The 15,050-nt window shown below is 69.1% G+C and overlaps 2 protein-coding genes across 2 annotated transcripts in view; both read right to left on the bottom strand.

The window, feature by feature from the left end:
* Positions 1 to 892: 892 nt before the first annotated feature.
* EMIHUDRAFT_421172 (hypothetical protein) lies at positions 893 to 4,946 on the bottom strand. The gene is made up of 4 exons (XM_005781588.1): positions 3,544 to 4,946; positions 3,103 to 3,370; positions 1,904 to 2,974; positions 893 to 1,782 (listed from the first exon to the last, which is right to left on the bottom strand). The coding sequence occupies exons 1-4, from the start codon at positions 4,890 to 4,892 to the stop codon at positions 1,054 to 1,056; spliced, it is 3,417 nt and encodes a 1,138-aa protein (XP_005781645.1). The 5' UTR covers positions 4,893 to 4,946; the 3' UTR covers positions 893 to 1,053.
* A 5,458-nt stretch (positions 4,947 to 10,404) lies between these two features.
* The window catches only part of EMIHUDRAFT_203764 (hypothetical protein), a gene marked incomplete at both ends in the record, with an annotated part of 5,924 nt that continues 1,278 nt past the window's right edge, over positions 10,405 to 15,050 (bottom strand). Inside the window, one exon of the mRNA XM_005781587.1 lies at positions 10,405 to 10,730. Within this exon, the coding sequence (XP_005781644.1) occupies positions 10,405 to 10,730 (326 nt within the window). The remainder of the gene's footprint in view (positions 10,731 to 15,050) is intronic.

Raw genomic sequence — 15,050 nt, 5'->3', positions numbered from 1 at the left:
CGGACGGCGGAGCGTGAGGTGGCGAGCGGAGAGATGTACCGCAAGACGAGAAAACACGGATCTGACGCGATGTCACCCTCGCCGCATCGCGAGCGCGCTCGTGTCAGCTCGCCGCTGCTCCTGGTGCCGCTGCTTGGCCGCCGCGCTCGCACTCGCTCCGCTCAATGACATCGTGAGGCTGCAACGGTCTGCGAGCTCCTTTCGCCCAGCGGGTCCACCACAGAGTTCTCCCAGTCATGTGCCCAAATGCGCCCGCCGTTTTTCGTCATATCCCCCCCCTCCGAAACCCGCCGACTTTGATTGGGTCCGGTTCAACCTCACTCCCATCTCTATACTTTCAGATACTGCCCCCTCGCCGCATCGACGAGCGCGCTCGTGTCAGCTCGCCGCTGCTCCTAGTGCCGCTGCTTGGCCGCCGCGCTCGCACTCGCTCCGCTCAATGACATCGTGAGGCTGCAACGGTCTGCGAGCTCCTTTCGCCCAGCGGGTCCACCACAGAGTTCTCCCAGTCATGTGCCCAAATGCGCCGTTTTTTGTCATACCCCCCACTTCGAAACCCGCCGACTTTGATTGGGTCCGGTTCAACCGACTCTCATCTTTATGCTTACAGACATTTCGCCCAGCGCGACCACCACAGAGTTCTCCCAGTCATGTCCCCAAATGCGCCCGCCGTTTTTCTCATACCCCCCTTCGAAACCCGCCGACTTTGATTGGGTCCGGTTCAACCTCACTCTCATCTTATCTATTACAGATACAAAACGTCAGATCTGGCTCACCCAGGGCTGGACCTAGTCGGCAGCAGCCAGCACCCTCCAGCAGCAAGGGGAAGGGCCAGCAACACAGCATCTCAGCATGATACGGTTACGGACAAGACAACCCTCATTGCTGCTGTACCAGCCGCTCGTTATGAAGAAAATACCCATCCCAAACCAGCATGCAACAAAACCACGGTCCCCTTGCGTGGGAATGAGAGACCCGATGAGAGACAACCGACACCTCACGCCTTGCACACCCATGGCTGAGGCCCAACGCGCAACGCATCCCACCCAAAGACTACGCGGCAGGGGCGACGGCGGCGGCCTTCCGCTCGTTGTGGGTCGCCAATATGCGGATGCAGTCCGCGAGCGCGGCGTTCAGCGCGTCCACCTCGGCAGCGCTGCTGCCGTGCGCCGTACCGCTGCCCACGGCAGCGTTCACCTCCATCAGCAGCGCGCGGCGAAGGCCAAGGCTATCACGATTCGCAAGCAGGGCGTCGACCTTTCCCTTTGCCGCAAGGTCGGCGGCGGCCGCGCCGCTGGCGGCAGCGGAGGCGGCAACCTCGCAGGCCAGCGCCTCTGCGACGGCAGCCACCTCTGCCGCCGCCGCAGAGAGCTCCACCGACGAGCTCCGCTCCGCGAGCCTCCCGAGCCGCTCGGCCTTGGAGGCAAGGTCCTGTGACCCCTCGGCGGTGACGCCGTGGTCCGCCGCCATCGTGCCCGACCCCGCTTGCCGCTTGCCCGTCTGGTCGGCGCGCTGCGCACGAGCGTACGCGGCGAGCTTCTGGACCTCAGCCGGGTAGCTCTTTACGGAGGCCGCCTCCGCGTTCTCCACCGCCCTCGCCTCTGGCTCCGGGCACGCGGCCTTGGGCGGCTGCGGCGGCGTCGACGACTTCTTGCCCCAACCGAGCCAGCCAAGCCACGATCCCTGCCTGGACGAGTCAGACGGCTGCGGCTCGGGCGCGGGTTGCTCCTCGAGGACAATGCGGAGCGACTCGCCCCTCTCAAAGGACGACTGGATCCGCTCCTGTGTTAAGGGACGGTGGGGTTAGGGAGAGAGTGAGGATGAGGGGGAGGGTGGCGAGGGCGAGGGTGATGGTGAGGGCAAGGGTGGGGGTGAGGGCGAGGGCGAGGGTTGTATGACGCTCCTTGAGCTCGTCTGGCAGCTGTGACAGCGCCAGCTGGACGCCGGCGTCAAAACCGATCGATTGCGACGACGTGGCTGATTCCAACGGCTTCACTTCTTCGCTGCCCTGCTCCGCCGCCGCCGCCGCCGCCGCCGCCGCCGCCGCCGCTGCTTCAGCTGCCGCCGCTTCGGCCGCTTCTGCCGCTGCCACCTCAGCCGCCTGAGCCTCCGCTGCTGCCGCCGCTGCCTTTTCCGCCGCAGCGGCCTCGGCCGCCGCCGCCTCAGCCGCCAGCCTCTCCTCCTCTGCGGCCGCCTTCTCCGCCGCCTCCCTCTGTGCCGCCGCAGCAGCCTCCGCCTCCGCCTTTGCCTCCGCTGCCTTCGTCTCCTCCTCGGCCGCCTTTGCCGCCGCCTCTGCCGCCGCCTCTGCCGCCTTTGCCGCCGTCGCTGCCGCCGCCGCTGCCGCCGCCTCGGCCGCCGCCTTCTCCTCCGCCGCCTTCTCCGCGGCCGCCTTCTCCGCAGCCGCCTTCTCCGCAGCCGCCTTCTCCTCCGCCGCCTTCTCCGCGGCCGCCTTCTCCGCAGCAGCCTTCTCCGCAGCCGCCTTCTCCTCCACCGCCTTCTCCGCGGCCGCCTCCGCCTCGGCTGCCGCCGCCTTCTCCGCAGCCGCCTCCGCCTCGGCTGCCGCCGCCTTCTCCGCAGCCGCCTCCGCCTCGGCTGCCGCCGCCTTCTCCGCAGCCGCCTCCGCCTCGGCTGCCGCCGCCTTCTCCGCAGCCGCCTCCGCCTCGGCTGCCGCCGCCTTGGCCGCCGCCTCGGCTGCCTCGGCTGCCGCCGCCTTGGCCGCCGCCTCGGCTGCCTCGGCCTCCGCCTTAGCTTGCGCCGCCTGCTTCTCCTCCTTCGGAGCAAAGAAGTTGGCGATCGCGCCCAGGAAGGAGGACCCTTGCCTCTTCTGGCTGGCGAGCGACTTTGAGGCCGCCTCCGTCGCGTCGGCCGCCTCTGCCGCCCCGGCTGCGTCCATCGACTTGATCTTGTTGGAGAGCATAGCGACATACGTGATGACCGACTTTGCGTCGGGCGTCGGGTACGTGGCAGTCATGTCCTACGAATCAGGTGAACAGGGGCGCGGTGGTTGGGGCTCTGGCGCCAAGGCTCGCACACGGAAGGGGCAGGGAGTGGATGGGAGGCGGGGGTTGTCGAGCCACGGCCACGAGGGGCGGGTCCGGCGACCTCCACGTCGAAGAGCCGCTCGACATCCAGCCGCCGCTCCGCCACGCCGAAAGCGAGCTCAAAGTTGGCGGCGCGCCCCTCGGCCGTGCTGCCGTCGAGGGCCTCGAACTGCCCAATGTCGGTCGGAAAGTACTCGTGCAGGATCGCGCAGAGGGCGAGGCCGTCGGCCCAGCTGCGGCTGAAGTTGGCGACCCGCACGCCGGGGTAGTGCTCTGTCGTTGTTTGGCACCACTGCATCAGATCGTCCTTGTCGAGGGACGACGAGCGCCTGTGAGGCAGGTGTGCGCCTCTTGTGGGCAAGAGGATCGCGCCACGCCTCCACGGCCTCCTCCTTGCCATCGCGGCGCGGGCAGCTCGGGTGGATGCGGCTGGGTCTAGTGAAAGCTGCTGCGGTGGGTGGGCGAGGATCGAGTGGTGTGGCGAGGCCTACTCGAGGCTCGCCGGTTCGGCTTCGCCGTCGCACGCGGCGTCGCGGCGACGGTGACAGCGGCGGCCGGCTCCGGCTCGTGCTCGCCAACCAGCGCGTCGAGGGAGGGCGTCGAGGAGGGCTGGCCTTCGACGTCTGGCGCCGCTTGGCCTGGCTGCTCGAGGGGTGGCGGCACCGGCGGCCGCGGTGGCACACCGCCGCGCGCGGTGAGGGGCGGCGGCACACCGGGCGGCGGCGGCGGCGGCGCGCCGGGCGGCGGTGCCGACGACATGTCGATGGAGAGGCGGCGGCCGTGGTCGAGGCGAATCTCGACCACCGTCTTGCCCGGGTTCGTGGCGGGCGGCGTCGTCGGCGTCGGAGCGCGGGGCGCCGACACGAGCGAGAGCCTTGGCGGGGGCGGCTTGAGCGCCGCGGCCGCCTCCTCCTCTTCGTCGTCCGTGAGAGACTCTAGCATGCCGAGGCTCGACTTGGACTGAAGTGGCGCCGTCGGCTTAGCCGGCGAGTCGCGCTGCGACTCGGGAGACGCACCCAGCTCCGCGCTGAAGATCACTTGCTTGGGCGCGGTGATGGGCAGGTCCCAGTTGCTCGGCACGCCGCGAGGAGTCTCGGGCACGATCGCCAAATCGGCGGCGGGAGCCGCGGCGGCAGCCGCGGCGGCAGTCGGCGGCTTGGGCAGCGCGGGCACCGGCACTTCCGCCTCCGAGAGGCGTAGGGTCTCGGCCTGCGAGGTGCGACCGGATGCGAGCAGCTCGCTCGCCTCCGCCTCGGCAGCCTCACTCGCCTGCGAGATGCGTCGCTCCGCCTCGAGCCGCGCCGTCTCCATCGCCTTCTCGACTGAGAGCCGGTCGGCTCGGGCCGGCTTGGCTTGCGGCTTGGCCGGCGGCGGTACGGCGGCAGGTAGCTTGGCAGGTGGCGGCGTGGCCACCTTTTCGACGCGGCTGGGCGTCGTGTCGGTCTCGAGGCCCAGCACCCCATTCAGGCTCGAGCGCCAGTGGTCCGCATCGCCTGTCGTCGTGGCGGTCAGCTTTACGAGCACCTTGTTGCCCGCCTGAGAGAGCCGCACAGTGAGGCCCGACTGCTCGACTGCGGTGCCGTCAGCCAGCAATGTCTGTCCCTTGGGCTTGGAGCGCGCCTCGTCCTCAAAGTAGAGCAGAGTGGGTGCAAACCCATGCATGGGCTTGCCGGCGTACAGCACGCAGTAGCGATTGTACTCGCGGGATGCCAGGACACCGGTTCCCGCCTTCTTGAGCCAGCCCGTGACAACCTCTTCGCCGGCCGGAGGCTGATCCTTGACGTCGCCGGCGCCCTGCAGCGCCTGCATGCGCGCTTTGACGTTGGCCTTTGGTGCGTTCTCGACCACCATCGCTGGAGCTCCAGCACTTGTTGAGCACTTGACTTCGCGGTCGCCGCCCTTGCGCCAAGCCGCCCTCCGCAAGGCCACCCGGGGACCAGAAAAACGGTCGCGGTACAATGTATGTGAGTGGAGTGCTCTCTACTGCCGCGGCGCCCCTGTCGGTTCGGAGGCGCCCGGCGGCCGCGCGCTTGGTGCCGACGTCGACCGGCTGCTCTCGCGGCGCCGAGGCGTGCCGCTTCGGTCACGTCACGCGCGCTGCGAGGTGTCTTTTGGCATGTGTGTGAGCGCTGGCAGGAAGGAAACGCCAAGAAGCTGGTCTTACATGTCTGCGGCCGCGGGCGTGCGGGCGGGCTCGCCGGGCTGGGCGAAGCTCCGAGCGGGTCTTCGAGCTCGCCGCCCGCGAGGAGCCAGCATGGCTCGTCGCTCGACGGGAGCCTGCCCAGCATGCTCTGGGCCTTCTGTACAGCCTCGCCAAGCTGTCTGGGAAGGCCTACAGAGCCAGGGCGGGCTGCCTCGGGCGCGATGGCGCGCTGAATAGTTCCATGACTACGAGCTCTCGATCGGGTCGCCGGCAGCGGGCTTGCGCGGCGTGCTGCTCGACGGCAGGCCGCTCCCCACCCTTTCAACAGTGTCTTTTACCTCGCTGCTCTCGCTGCAACCGCCTCCGGGGGCCGGCGCCGGCCGCCTCGCTTCGCCAGCGCTGCCTACGCCTACGACACGCGCATCGGCTCGCCGCCCGCGTCGCCTGCGGCGGACCCGCGTGGCGCGACGCTCGTCGGGAACGTGCTCAGCAGGCTGTGCAGCGCAGCCTGACTCACTCAGAGCGCAGCTGATGCGGCGTGGGGCCGCCGGCGGCACTGCTGCCGCGCACGCTGCGCTGTGGGCGTCACCATCGTGTCCTCGCCGCGTCGCCGACGCCACTTGCGGCTCGTGCCTGCCCTGCCCTTCCCTGCCATCGCGCAAACAAACACACACACACACGCACACACACACACATTATTAATGATCGAGTATTATTTATTAATTATTAATCATCGGGCGGCGGCGCGGCGCGGCGGCGGGCGGCGCGAGGCGGCGGCGCGGCGAGGCAGCGGGCGGCGCAGGGCGGGGCGGCGCGGCGGCGGGTGGGTAATAATAATTATTAGTTATTAATGAATTAATAATTAGAGGGCGGCGGCGCGGCGCGGCGGCGGGCGGCGCGGAGCGGGGCGGCGCGACCATCAGCAGACGCCCAGGCCTTTGGCTGTTGGAGCTCGGCAGTGGTCGCGCCGCCCTCGACTCAAGGGGCTGCCTTCCACCCGTAGCTGCTCAGGCCGGGGGAGGGGGGGAGACCTCCTGTTCCTCTCGCGGAACGGGAGCAGGCCCCTCCTTGCCCGGTCTGCGATGCAGGGCGGTGGTCGTGCCATCTTCGCTTCGTACACGAAACCACCACGCCGCATCCCAACCGTCGCCGGCGCGCGACACGTTCCCGTAGGCCGGACTGTCCTCGTCGAGTGTGTGCCGGTCACGGCTGGCATCCGTGGCGCGGGGCTCGTCTTCGAAAAAGTCGGGCATGGCTCTAACCGCAACTTTCTCGCTAACACGCGCGCACCGCCGAGCCTGCGGCGGGCGCGCTGCGGCCGCACGTCTAGGCCGCACGTCTACCTCCGTCATAGTGCCACGACGTGCGGCCTAGATTTAGCACACGCGCCTCTGCTCGCATACACTGATACAATGAATTGTCACCACCCGTGAGTGCGAGATAGGGCTAGCAGTAGGCAGCTAGCCTGTGAGGAGGGCGTCCATAGACACCTCACTAGACCCCACACACGGTCTCGTCCGTGCCTCGCCGGCCGGCGAGATTGCTAGAGGTGGAGCAAGCCTGCTCTAGCCTCGCATGTTACTTCCTGTCGTCTGTTGTTTGTTGTGCCCTTGCTTGTTCTCTTGGCACCTTGGAGTGCTGAGGGGGGCGACAGGGAGGATGTGGCCTTGAGTTATGTGTGTACGCCTACTCAGGGTGTGTGGCAGCCCGCTGGCTGTGTGTCTTGTGAGCCTGTTTGTGTCTGTGTGTCGCTCGTGCGTGCCGTCATCATCTGTCCAGCGTCCACCCATACCGCGTTCGTGTCCAGTCCGAGCCTGGCTGTTCTTCACCTTCCTACATACATACATGCCCCAGGGGCAATTTCCTGGGTGTGAGGCTACCGACTGCACTCCAAGTGCTCCAAGTGCTTATTAGGACCGCCGCAAGCGGCGTGGCGTGAAGCGGTTGAGCATCCCTCCGGAGGCCCCTCTGCGCCGGGGAGAGGCGTTGATGGAGGCTAGGTGCATGTGCATGCACATGCGCATGCACATGTACATGTAGGACGCAAGAGAGAGAGAGATTTTTAGAAGCCAACAAGAAATGTGGCAAGCGTCCGTCGCCCTTAACTCGGGGCCCACTCCACTACGCTCCGGTCCGAATTCGGAGGGCCTAAAAGTTTGAGCTTTCAGGTGTTGCTGCGCAAATGGAGGGGGGAGGTCATGCTAAGAGCTAGATCGCCAGAGGGGGAGGGAGAGAGAACAACCACGCTGTCCCTTTCGAATCCTTGTGCTCCCAGTTCTTTTCGAGGCACGAACACGTGTTAGTGCCAGTGCGCGCCAAGTCCCGTGCCCCGTAAAAGAAAGAAAACAGACAAGCCAAGGGAGGGATGCCCCGAAAAAAGAAAGAAAGAAAACACACAACCCATTAAGGAGAGGAGTGTGGTGCTAGCCGTCGCCCACCCTAATCCTTGGTCGTCTGCCTCTTTCTATCTCCCTTCGCAGTCCCTCGCCGATTCTCGCTGCAACCTTCATGCCACCTCGCGGTCGTCCCACTCTCGTCGTTCTCCCTCCTGTCGCTTCCTCCTCTGCCGCTTCGCTCCCCTCTGCCTCGTTCTGCGACGACGCCGCCGCCTGCCGATCCCTTGCTCTCGCCTCTCGGCGCAAGCAACTCTGCCCTCCTCGCGGCATATCCTGGCCCCTCGAGTTTATCGAGCTCTCCTCGCGCAAGGATGACTCTTCTGACGCCCACTGCGATCATTTGCCGCCAAGTCATATCGTTGCTCAGGTCCACTCTCTCACTCATCGGACACTTGTTTGTACCTCCACGGCTGATGCTGGCGCTGGGGTCCCCTTCGGGTGCATCGTGACAGCTGACGGCGGGATTTCCACTGGTTCGTCCTCCTCGGTGTCGTCTTCCCCATGTATGTATGTAGAAAGATGAACAACAGTCAGGCTCGGACTGGACACGAACGCGGTATGGGTGGACGCGGGACAGATGATGACGACACGCACGAGCGACACAAAGACACAAACAGGCTCACAAGACACACAGCCAGCTGGCTGCCACACACCCTGAGTTGGCGTACACATAACTCAGGGCCACATTCTCCCTATCGCCCCCCCCAGCACTCCCAGGTGCCAAGAGAAACAAACAAGGGCACAACAAACAACAGACAACAGGGGCGAACGCGTGAGGCTAGAGCAGGCTTGCTCGGCCTCTAGCAATCTCCGCCGACCGCGAGGCCGGACTAGACCGTGTGTGGGGTCTTGTGAGGTGTCTCTGGTCACTCTCCTCAGAGGCTAGCCGCCAACCGCTAGCCTTATCTCGCACTCACAGGCAATGACAATCCAATGTATGAGTGTATGCAAGCAGAGGCGCGTGTGCTGATTCTAGATCGCACGCCGTGGCATATGACTTGGGAGGCGTGCGACCTCAGCGCGCCCGCCGTCAGCTCGACGGTGCGCGCATGTCAGCGAGAGGTTTGCCGGTAGAGCGATCCCGGTCTTGTCGAGCGCGAGCCCCGCGCCACGGTTGCCAGCCGTGCCTTCGCGAGAGTCGCCCTCGAGCCGCGTCCCGTCGGCACTACCCTCGAGTGCGTGTCGCTTTGGTTGGCGACACCCACTCGTCGAGGGCAGTCCGGCCGACGGGAGCCTGTCGCGCGCCGGCGACGATTGCGGCGGGGTCGTTGTGAAGCGAAGCGCCGCTTCGACGAATGAGGTTGGCAGGCTCCCCTCACGAGTCCGTTCAGACAAGCCACACGCCCCTCGCAAGCGAGGTTGGTAGGCGCCCCTGGCGAGACCCGCAAGAGATGCCACACCACCCTCGTACCTATACTCCACCAAGGCTTCCTTCCCAGCGAAAATTCTTTTCGAGGTCTCTGAACTGTATCGTCGTCGTCGTCTCTAGCCAGTCACTCTAACTCTCAGAGATGGGCTAAAGAGGATCCGGAGCGCGGTAAGACTCTGGGGCTCTCTCCGAAGGGAGCGTAGCGTACGCGGAGGGAGCTCAGAGTTTCCCCGTTCTCTGGAACCTCTTGGAGCAAGAGGACTCGCAAGAGACGAATGCGATTCGATCGGGCGGTAGATGAGGGATGGTGGTGGGTCGCTTTGAGAACTGATAGGTTGGCGCCTGTCTGAGCAGGAGCCGACGCTAGTCGGGAGCTGTGTCGGAGCCTCGTGGCGCTCGGATGTCCCGCGCACAAAGCGGCGGGCAGCGGCGGGCGCGGGGGTAAGGGTTCCCGCCCGCTAGGCGCTGCCCTCTGCGCCGAGGCTCGACCCGCTTCTCCTCAGTTCACTAGCACAAACTAAAGTTTGTTTATCATGAACTGTATCGTCGTCGTCGTCTCTAGCCAGTCACTCTAACTCTCAGAGATGGGCTAAAGAGGATCCGGAGCGCGGTAAGACTCTGGGGCTCTCTCCGAAGGGAGCGTAGCGTACGCGGAGGGAGCTCAGAGTTTCCCCAATCCGGAGCGAGGGAAGGAGCGATCCCGGGGTGAGCGACTCCGAAGCGTAGCGCAGCGCGTGGAGGATCCCCAAATTGAGTGAGTGACGGTCCCATTCGGACTCGTCCTCGGCCGTCGGCGGCGTCGCGGCGATATGGCGTTTCGCCTTCACTCGGGTTGTCCGTCGAGGCCGAGCGGCGGCCGTTATCGCCACTGGCGGCCCGTAGATCGGGAAGGCGGGAGGGGCTCTCCACTGCCGGTCTCACAAGGTGAAGGTTCGTGCTTCTTTCTCATGTCGTGAGGTAGAGGAGCGGCGGGTCTCGCACTGCCGCTCCTCTACCGATACGAGCGCACTCCACAGGCGTCGCAGGCGAGCGAGGAGCTACAGCAGGAAGCCGTGCTGAGAGCGCCGAGCGGGGCTACATGCCCGCGAGGCTCGGCGCTGCCTGCGAGGCAGCGCTAGGGGGGAGCGTGGCGGCCGGCGAGGGCGCCCGCTCGACGCCACACACGACGACGCGCGAGCGGCGTGTCGGTGGGCGAGTCGTGAGACGGTAGGTGGAAAACGGGACGATGGCGATGGCGGCGGCCACGATGGCGCCGGCCCGAGCCATGTCGAAGCGAGCAGCTTGGCTGCCGCCGCCGCAGCCGCGAGGCTGCGTTCGCGTGCCCGAGGCCCGGCAGGGGCGTCGAGCCGCCGTGCCGAGGGCGCGAGGGCAGCGCCTGCGCGTTGGCTGGCTCTGCCTAACGGACGGTACGAGTCGGGGCGACGGCGGAAGCCGTGCCGAGAGCGCCGAGCGGGGCTACGTGCCCGCGAGGCTCGGCGCTGCCTGCGAGGCAGCGCTAGGGGGGAGCGTGGCGGCCGGCGAGGGCGCCCGCTCGACGCCACACACGACGACGCGCGAGCAGCGTGTCGGCGGGCGAATCGTGAGACGGTAGGTGGAAAACGGGATGATGGCGGATGGCGGCGGCCACGCTGGTGCCGGCCCGAGCCATGTCGAGGCGAGCAGCTTGGCTGCCGCCGCCGCAGCCGCGAGGCTGCGTTCGCGTGCCCGAGGCCCAGCAGGGGCGGCGTCGAGCCGCCGTGCCGAGGGCGCGAAGGCAGCGCCTGCGCGTTGGCTGGCGCTGCCTAACAGACGGTACGAGTCGAGGCGACGGCGGAAGCCGTGCCGAGAGCGCCGAGCGGGGCTACGTGCCCGCGAGGCTCGGCGCTGCCTGCGAGGCAGCGCTAGAGGGGAGCGTGGCGGCCGGCGAGGGCGCCCGCTCGACGCAACACACGACGACGCGTGAGCAGCGTGTCGGTGGGCGAATCGTGAGACGGTGCGAAATACGGAACGGTGGCGATGGCGGCGGCCACGCTGGTGCTGGCCCGAGCCATGTCGAGGCGAGCAGCTTGGCTGCCGCCGCCGCAGCCGCGAGGCTTCGTTCGCGTGCCCGAGGCCCAGCAGGGGCGGCGTCGAGCCGCCGTGCCGAGGGCGCGAGGGCAGCGCCTGCGCGTTGGCTGGCTCTGCCTAACAGACGGTACGAGTCGAGGCGACGGCGGAGGCCGTGCTGAGGGCGCCGAGCGAGGCTACGTGCCCGCGAGGCGCGGCGCTGCCTGCGAGGCAGCGCTAGGGGGAGCGTGGCAGCTGGCGAGGGCGCCCGCTCGACGCCACACACGACGACGCGCGAGCAGCGTGTCGGTGGGCGAATCGTGAGACGGTAGGTGGAAAACGGGACGATGGCGATGGCGGCGGCCACGATGGCGCCGGCCCGAGCCATGTCGAGGCGAGCAGCCTGGCTGCCGCCGCCGCAGCCGCGAGGCTGCGTTCACGTGCCCGAGGCCCGGCGGAGGGGCGTCGAGCCGCCGTGCCGAGGGCGCGAGGGCAGCGCCTGCGCGTTGGCTGGCTCTGCCTAACAGACGGTACGAGTCGAGGCGACGGCGGAAGCCGTGCCGAGAGCGCCGAGCGGGGCTACGTGCCCGCGAGGCTCGGCGCTGCCTGCGAGGCAGCGCTAGGGGGGAGCGTGGCGGCCGGCGAGGGCGCCCGCTCGACGCCACACACGACGACGCGTGAGCAGCGTGTCGGCGGGCGAATCGTGAGACGGTAGGTGGAAAACGGGATGATGGCGGATGGCGGCGGCCACGCTGGTGCCGGCCCGAGCCATGTCGAGGCGAGCAGCTTGGCTGCCGCCGCCGCAGCCGCGAGGCTGCGTTCGCGTGCCCGAGGCCCGGCGGAGGGGCGTCGAGCCGCCGTGCCGAGGGCGCGAAGGCAGCGCCTGCGCGTTGGCTGGCTCTGCCTAACAGACGGTACGAGTCGAGGCGACGGCGGAAGCCGTGCCGAGAGCGCCGAGCGGGGCTACGTGCCCGCGAGGCTCGGCGCTGCCTGCGAGGCAGCGCTAGGGGGGAGCGTGGCGGCCGGCGAGGGCGCCCGCTCGACGCAACACACGACGACGCGTGAGCAGCGTGTCGGTGGGCGAATCGTGAGACGGTGCGAAATACGGAACGGTGGCGATGGCGGCGGCCACGCTGGTGCTGGCCCGAGCCATGTCGAGGCGAGCAGCTTGGCTGCCGCCGCCGCAGCCGCGAGGCTTCGTTCGCGTGCCCGAGGCCCAGCAGGGGCGGCGTCGAGCCGCCGTGCCGAGGGCGCGAGGGCAGCGCCTGCGCGTTGGCTGGCTCTGCCTAACAGACGGTACGAGTCGAGGCGACGGCGGAGGCCGTGCTGAGGGCGCCGAGCGAGGCTACGTGCCCGCGAGGCGCGGCGCTGCCTGCGAGGCAGCGCTAGGGGGAGCGTGGCAGCTGGCGAGGGCGCCCGCTCGACGCAACACACGACGACGCGCGAGCAGCGTGTCGGTGGGCGAGTCGTGAGACGGTGCGAAAGGCGGGACGATGGCGATGGCGGCGGCCACGCTGGTGCTGGCCCGAGCCATGTCGAGGCGAGCAGCTTGGCTGCCGCCGCCGCAGCCGCGAGGCTGCGTTCGCGTGCCCGAGGCCCAGCAGGGGCGGCGTCGAGCCGCCGTGCCGAGGGCGCGAAGGCAGCGCCTGCGCGTTGGCTGGCTCTGCCTAACAGACGGTACGAGTCGAGGCGACGGCGGAGGCCGTGCTGAGGGCGCCGAGCGGGGCTACGCGCCCGCGAGGCTCGGCGCTGCTTGCGAGGCAGCGCTAGGGGGGAGCGTGGCGGCCGGCGAGGGCGCCCGCTCGACGCCACACACGACGACGCGCGAGCAGCGTGTCGGTGGGCGAATCGTGAGACGGTAGGAGAAAGACGGGACGATGGCGATGGCGGCGGCCACGTTGGCGCCGGCCCGAGCCATGTCGAGGCGAGCAGCTTGGCTGCCGCCGCCGCAGCCGCGAGGCTGCGTTCGCGTGCCCGAGGCCCGGCGGAGGGGCGTCGAGCCGCCGTGCCGAGGGCGCGAAGGCAGCGCCTGCGCGTTGGCTGGCGCTGCCTAATTGACGGTACGAGTCGAGGCGACGGCGGAGGCCGTGCCGAGAGCGCCGAGCGAGGCTACGTGCCCGCGAGGCTCGGCACTGCCTGCGAGGCAACGCTAGGGGGGAGCGTGGCGGCCGTCGAGGGCGCCCGCTCGACGCCACACACGACGACGCGTGAGCAGCGTGTCGGTGGGCGAGTCGTGAGACGGTGCGAAATACGGCACGATGGCGGATGGCGGCGGCCACGCTGGTGCTGGCCCGAGCCATGTCGAGGCGAGCGGCCTGGCTGCCGCCGCCGCAGCCGCGAGGCTGGGTTCGCGTGCCCGAGGCCCGGCGGAGGGGCGTCGAGCCGCCGTGCCGAGGGCGCGAAGGCAGCGCCTGCGCGTTGGCTGGCGCTGCCTAACAGACGGTACGAGTCGAAGCGACGGCGGAGGCCGTGCTGAGGGCGCCGAGCGGGGCTACGTGCCCGCGAGGCGCGGCGCTGCCTGCGAGGCAGCGCTAGGGGGGAGCGTGGCGGCTGGCGAGGGCGCCCGCTCGACGCCACACACGACGACGCGCGAGCAGCGTGTCGGTGGGCGAGTCGTGAGACGGTAGGTGGAAAACGGGACGATGGCGATGGCGGCGGCCACGATGGCGCCGGCCCGAGCCATGTCGAAGCGAGCAGCTTGGCTGCCGCCGCCGCAGCCGCGAGGCTGCGTTCGCGTGCCCGAGGCCCAGCAGGGGCGGCGTCGAGCCGCCGTGCCGAGGGCGCGAAGGCAGCGCCTGCGCGTTGGCTGGCTCTGCCTAACAGACGGTACGAGTCGAGGCGACGGCGGAGGCCGTGCCGAGGGCGCCGAGCGGGGCTACGTGCCAGCGACCCGCGGCGCTGCCTGCGAGGCAGCGCTAGGGGGAGCGTGGCGGCTGGCGAGGGCGCCCGCTCGACGCCACACACGACGACGCGTGAGCAGCGTGTCGGTGGGCGAATCGTGAGACGGTGCGAAAGGCGGGACGATGGCGATGGCGGCGCCCACGTTGGCGCCGGCCCGAGCCATGTCGAGGCGAGCAGCTTGGCTGCCGCCGCTGCAGCCGTGAGGCTGCGTTCACGTGCCCGAGGCCCGGCGGAGGGGCGTCGAGCCGCCGTGCCGAGGGCGCGAAGGCAGCGCCTGCGCGTTGGCTGGCTCTGCCTAGCTGACGGTACGAGTCGAGGCGACGGCGGAGGCCGTGCCGAGAGCGCCGAGCAGGGAGACGTGCCCGCGAGGCTCGGCGCTGCTTGCGAGGCAGCGCTAGGGGGGGAGCGTGGCGGCCGGCGAGGGCGCCCGCTCGACGCCACACACGACGACGCGCGAGCGGCGTGTCGGTGGGCGAGTCGTGAGACGGTAGGGGAAAGACGGGACGATGGCGATGGCGGCGGCCACGATGGCGCCGGCCCGAGCCATGTCGAGGCGAGCAGCTTGGCTGCCGCCGCCGCGGCCGCGAGGCTGCGTTCGCGTGCCCGAGGCCCGGCGGAGGGGCGTCGAGCCGCCGTGCCGAGGGCGCGAGGGCAGCGCCGGCGCGTTGGCTGGCGCTGCCTAATTGACGGGACGAGTCGAGGCGACGGCGGAGGCCGTGCCGAGAGCGCCGAGCGGGGAGACGTGCCCGCGAGGCTCGGCGCTGCTTGCGAGGCAGCGCTAGGGGGGAGCGTGGCGGCCGGCGAGGGCGCCCGCTCGACGCCACACACGACGACGCGCGAGCAGCGTGTCGGTGGGCGAATCGTGAGACGGTGCGAAATACGGCACGATGGCGGATGGAGCCGGCCACGCTGGCGCCGGCCCGAGCCATGTCGAGGCGAGCAGCTTGGCTGCCGCCGCCGCAGCCGCGAGGCTGCGTTCACGTGCCCGAGGCCCGGCGGAGGGGCGTCGAGCCGCCGTGCCGAGGGCGCGAAGGCAGCGCCTGCGCGTTGGCTGGCGCTGCCTAATTGACGGTACGAGTCGAGGCGACGGCGGAAGCCGTGCCGAGAGCGCCGAGCGGGGAGACGTGCCCGCGAGGCGCGGCGCTGCCTGCGAGGCAGCGCTAGGGGGGGAGCGT

Source organism: Emiliania huxleyi (genome assembly GCF_000372725.1).
Source record: "Emiliania huxleyi CCMP1516 chromosome Unknown EMIHUscaffold_20, whole genome shotgun sequence".
Lineage (NCBI taxonomy): Eukaryota > Haptophyta > Isochrysidales > Noelaerhabdaceae > Emiliania > Emiliania huxleyi.
The sequence above is the reverse complement of the archived record's forward strand: the minus strand, read 5'-3'. Positions and strand labels throughout refer to the sequence as shown.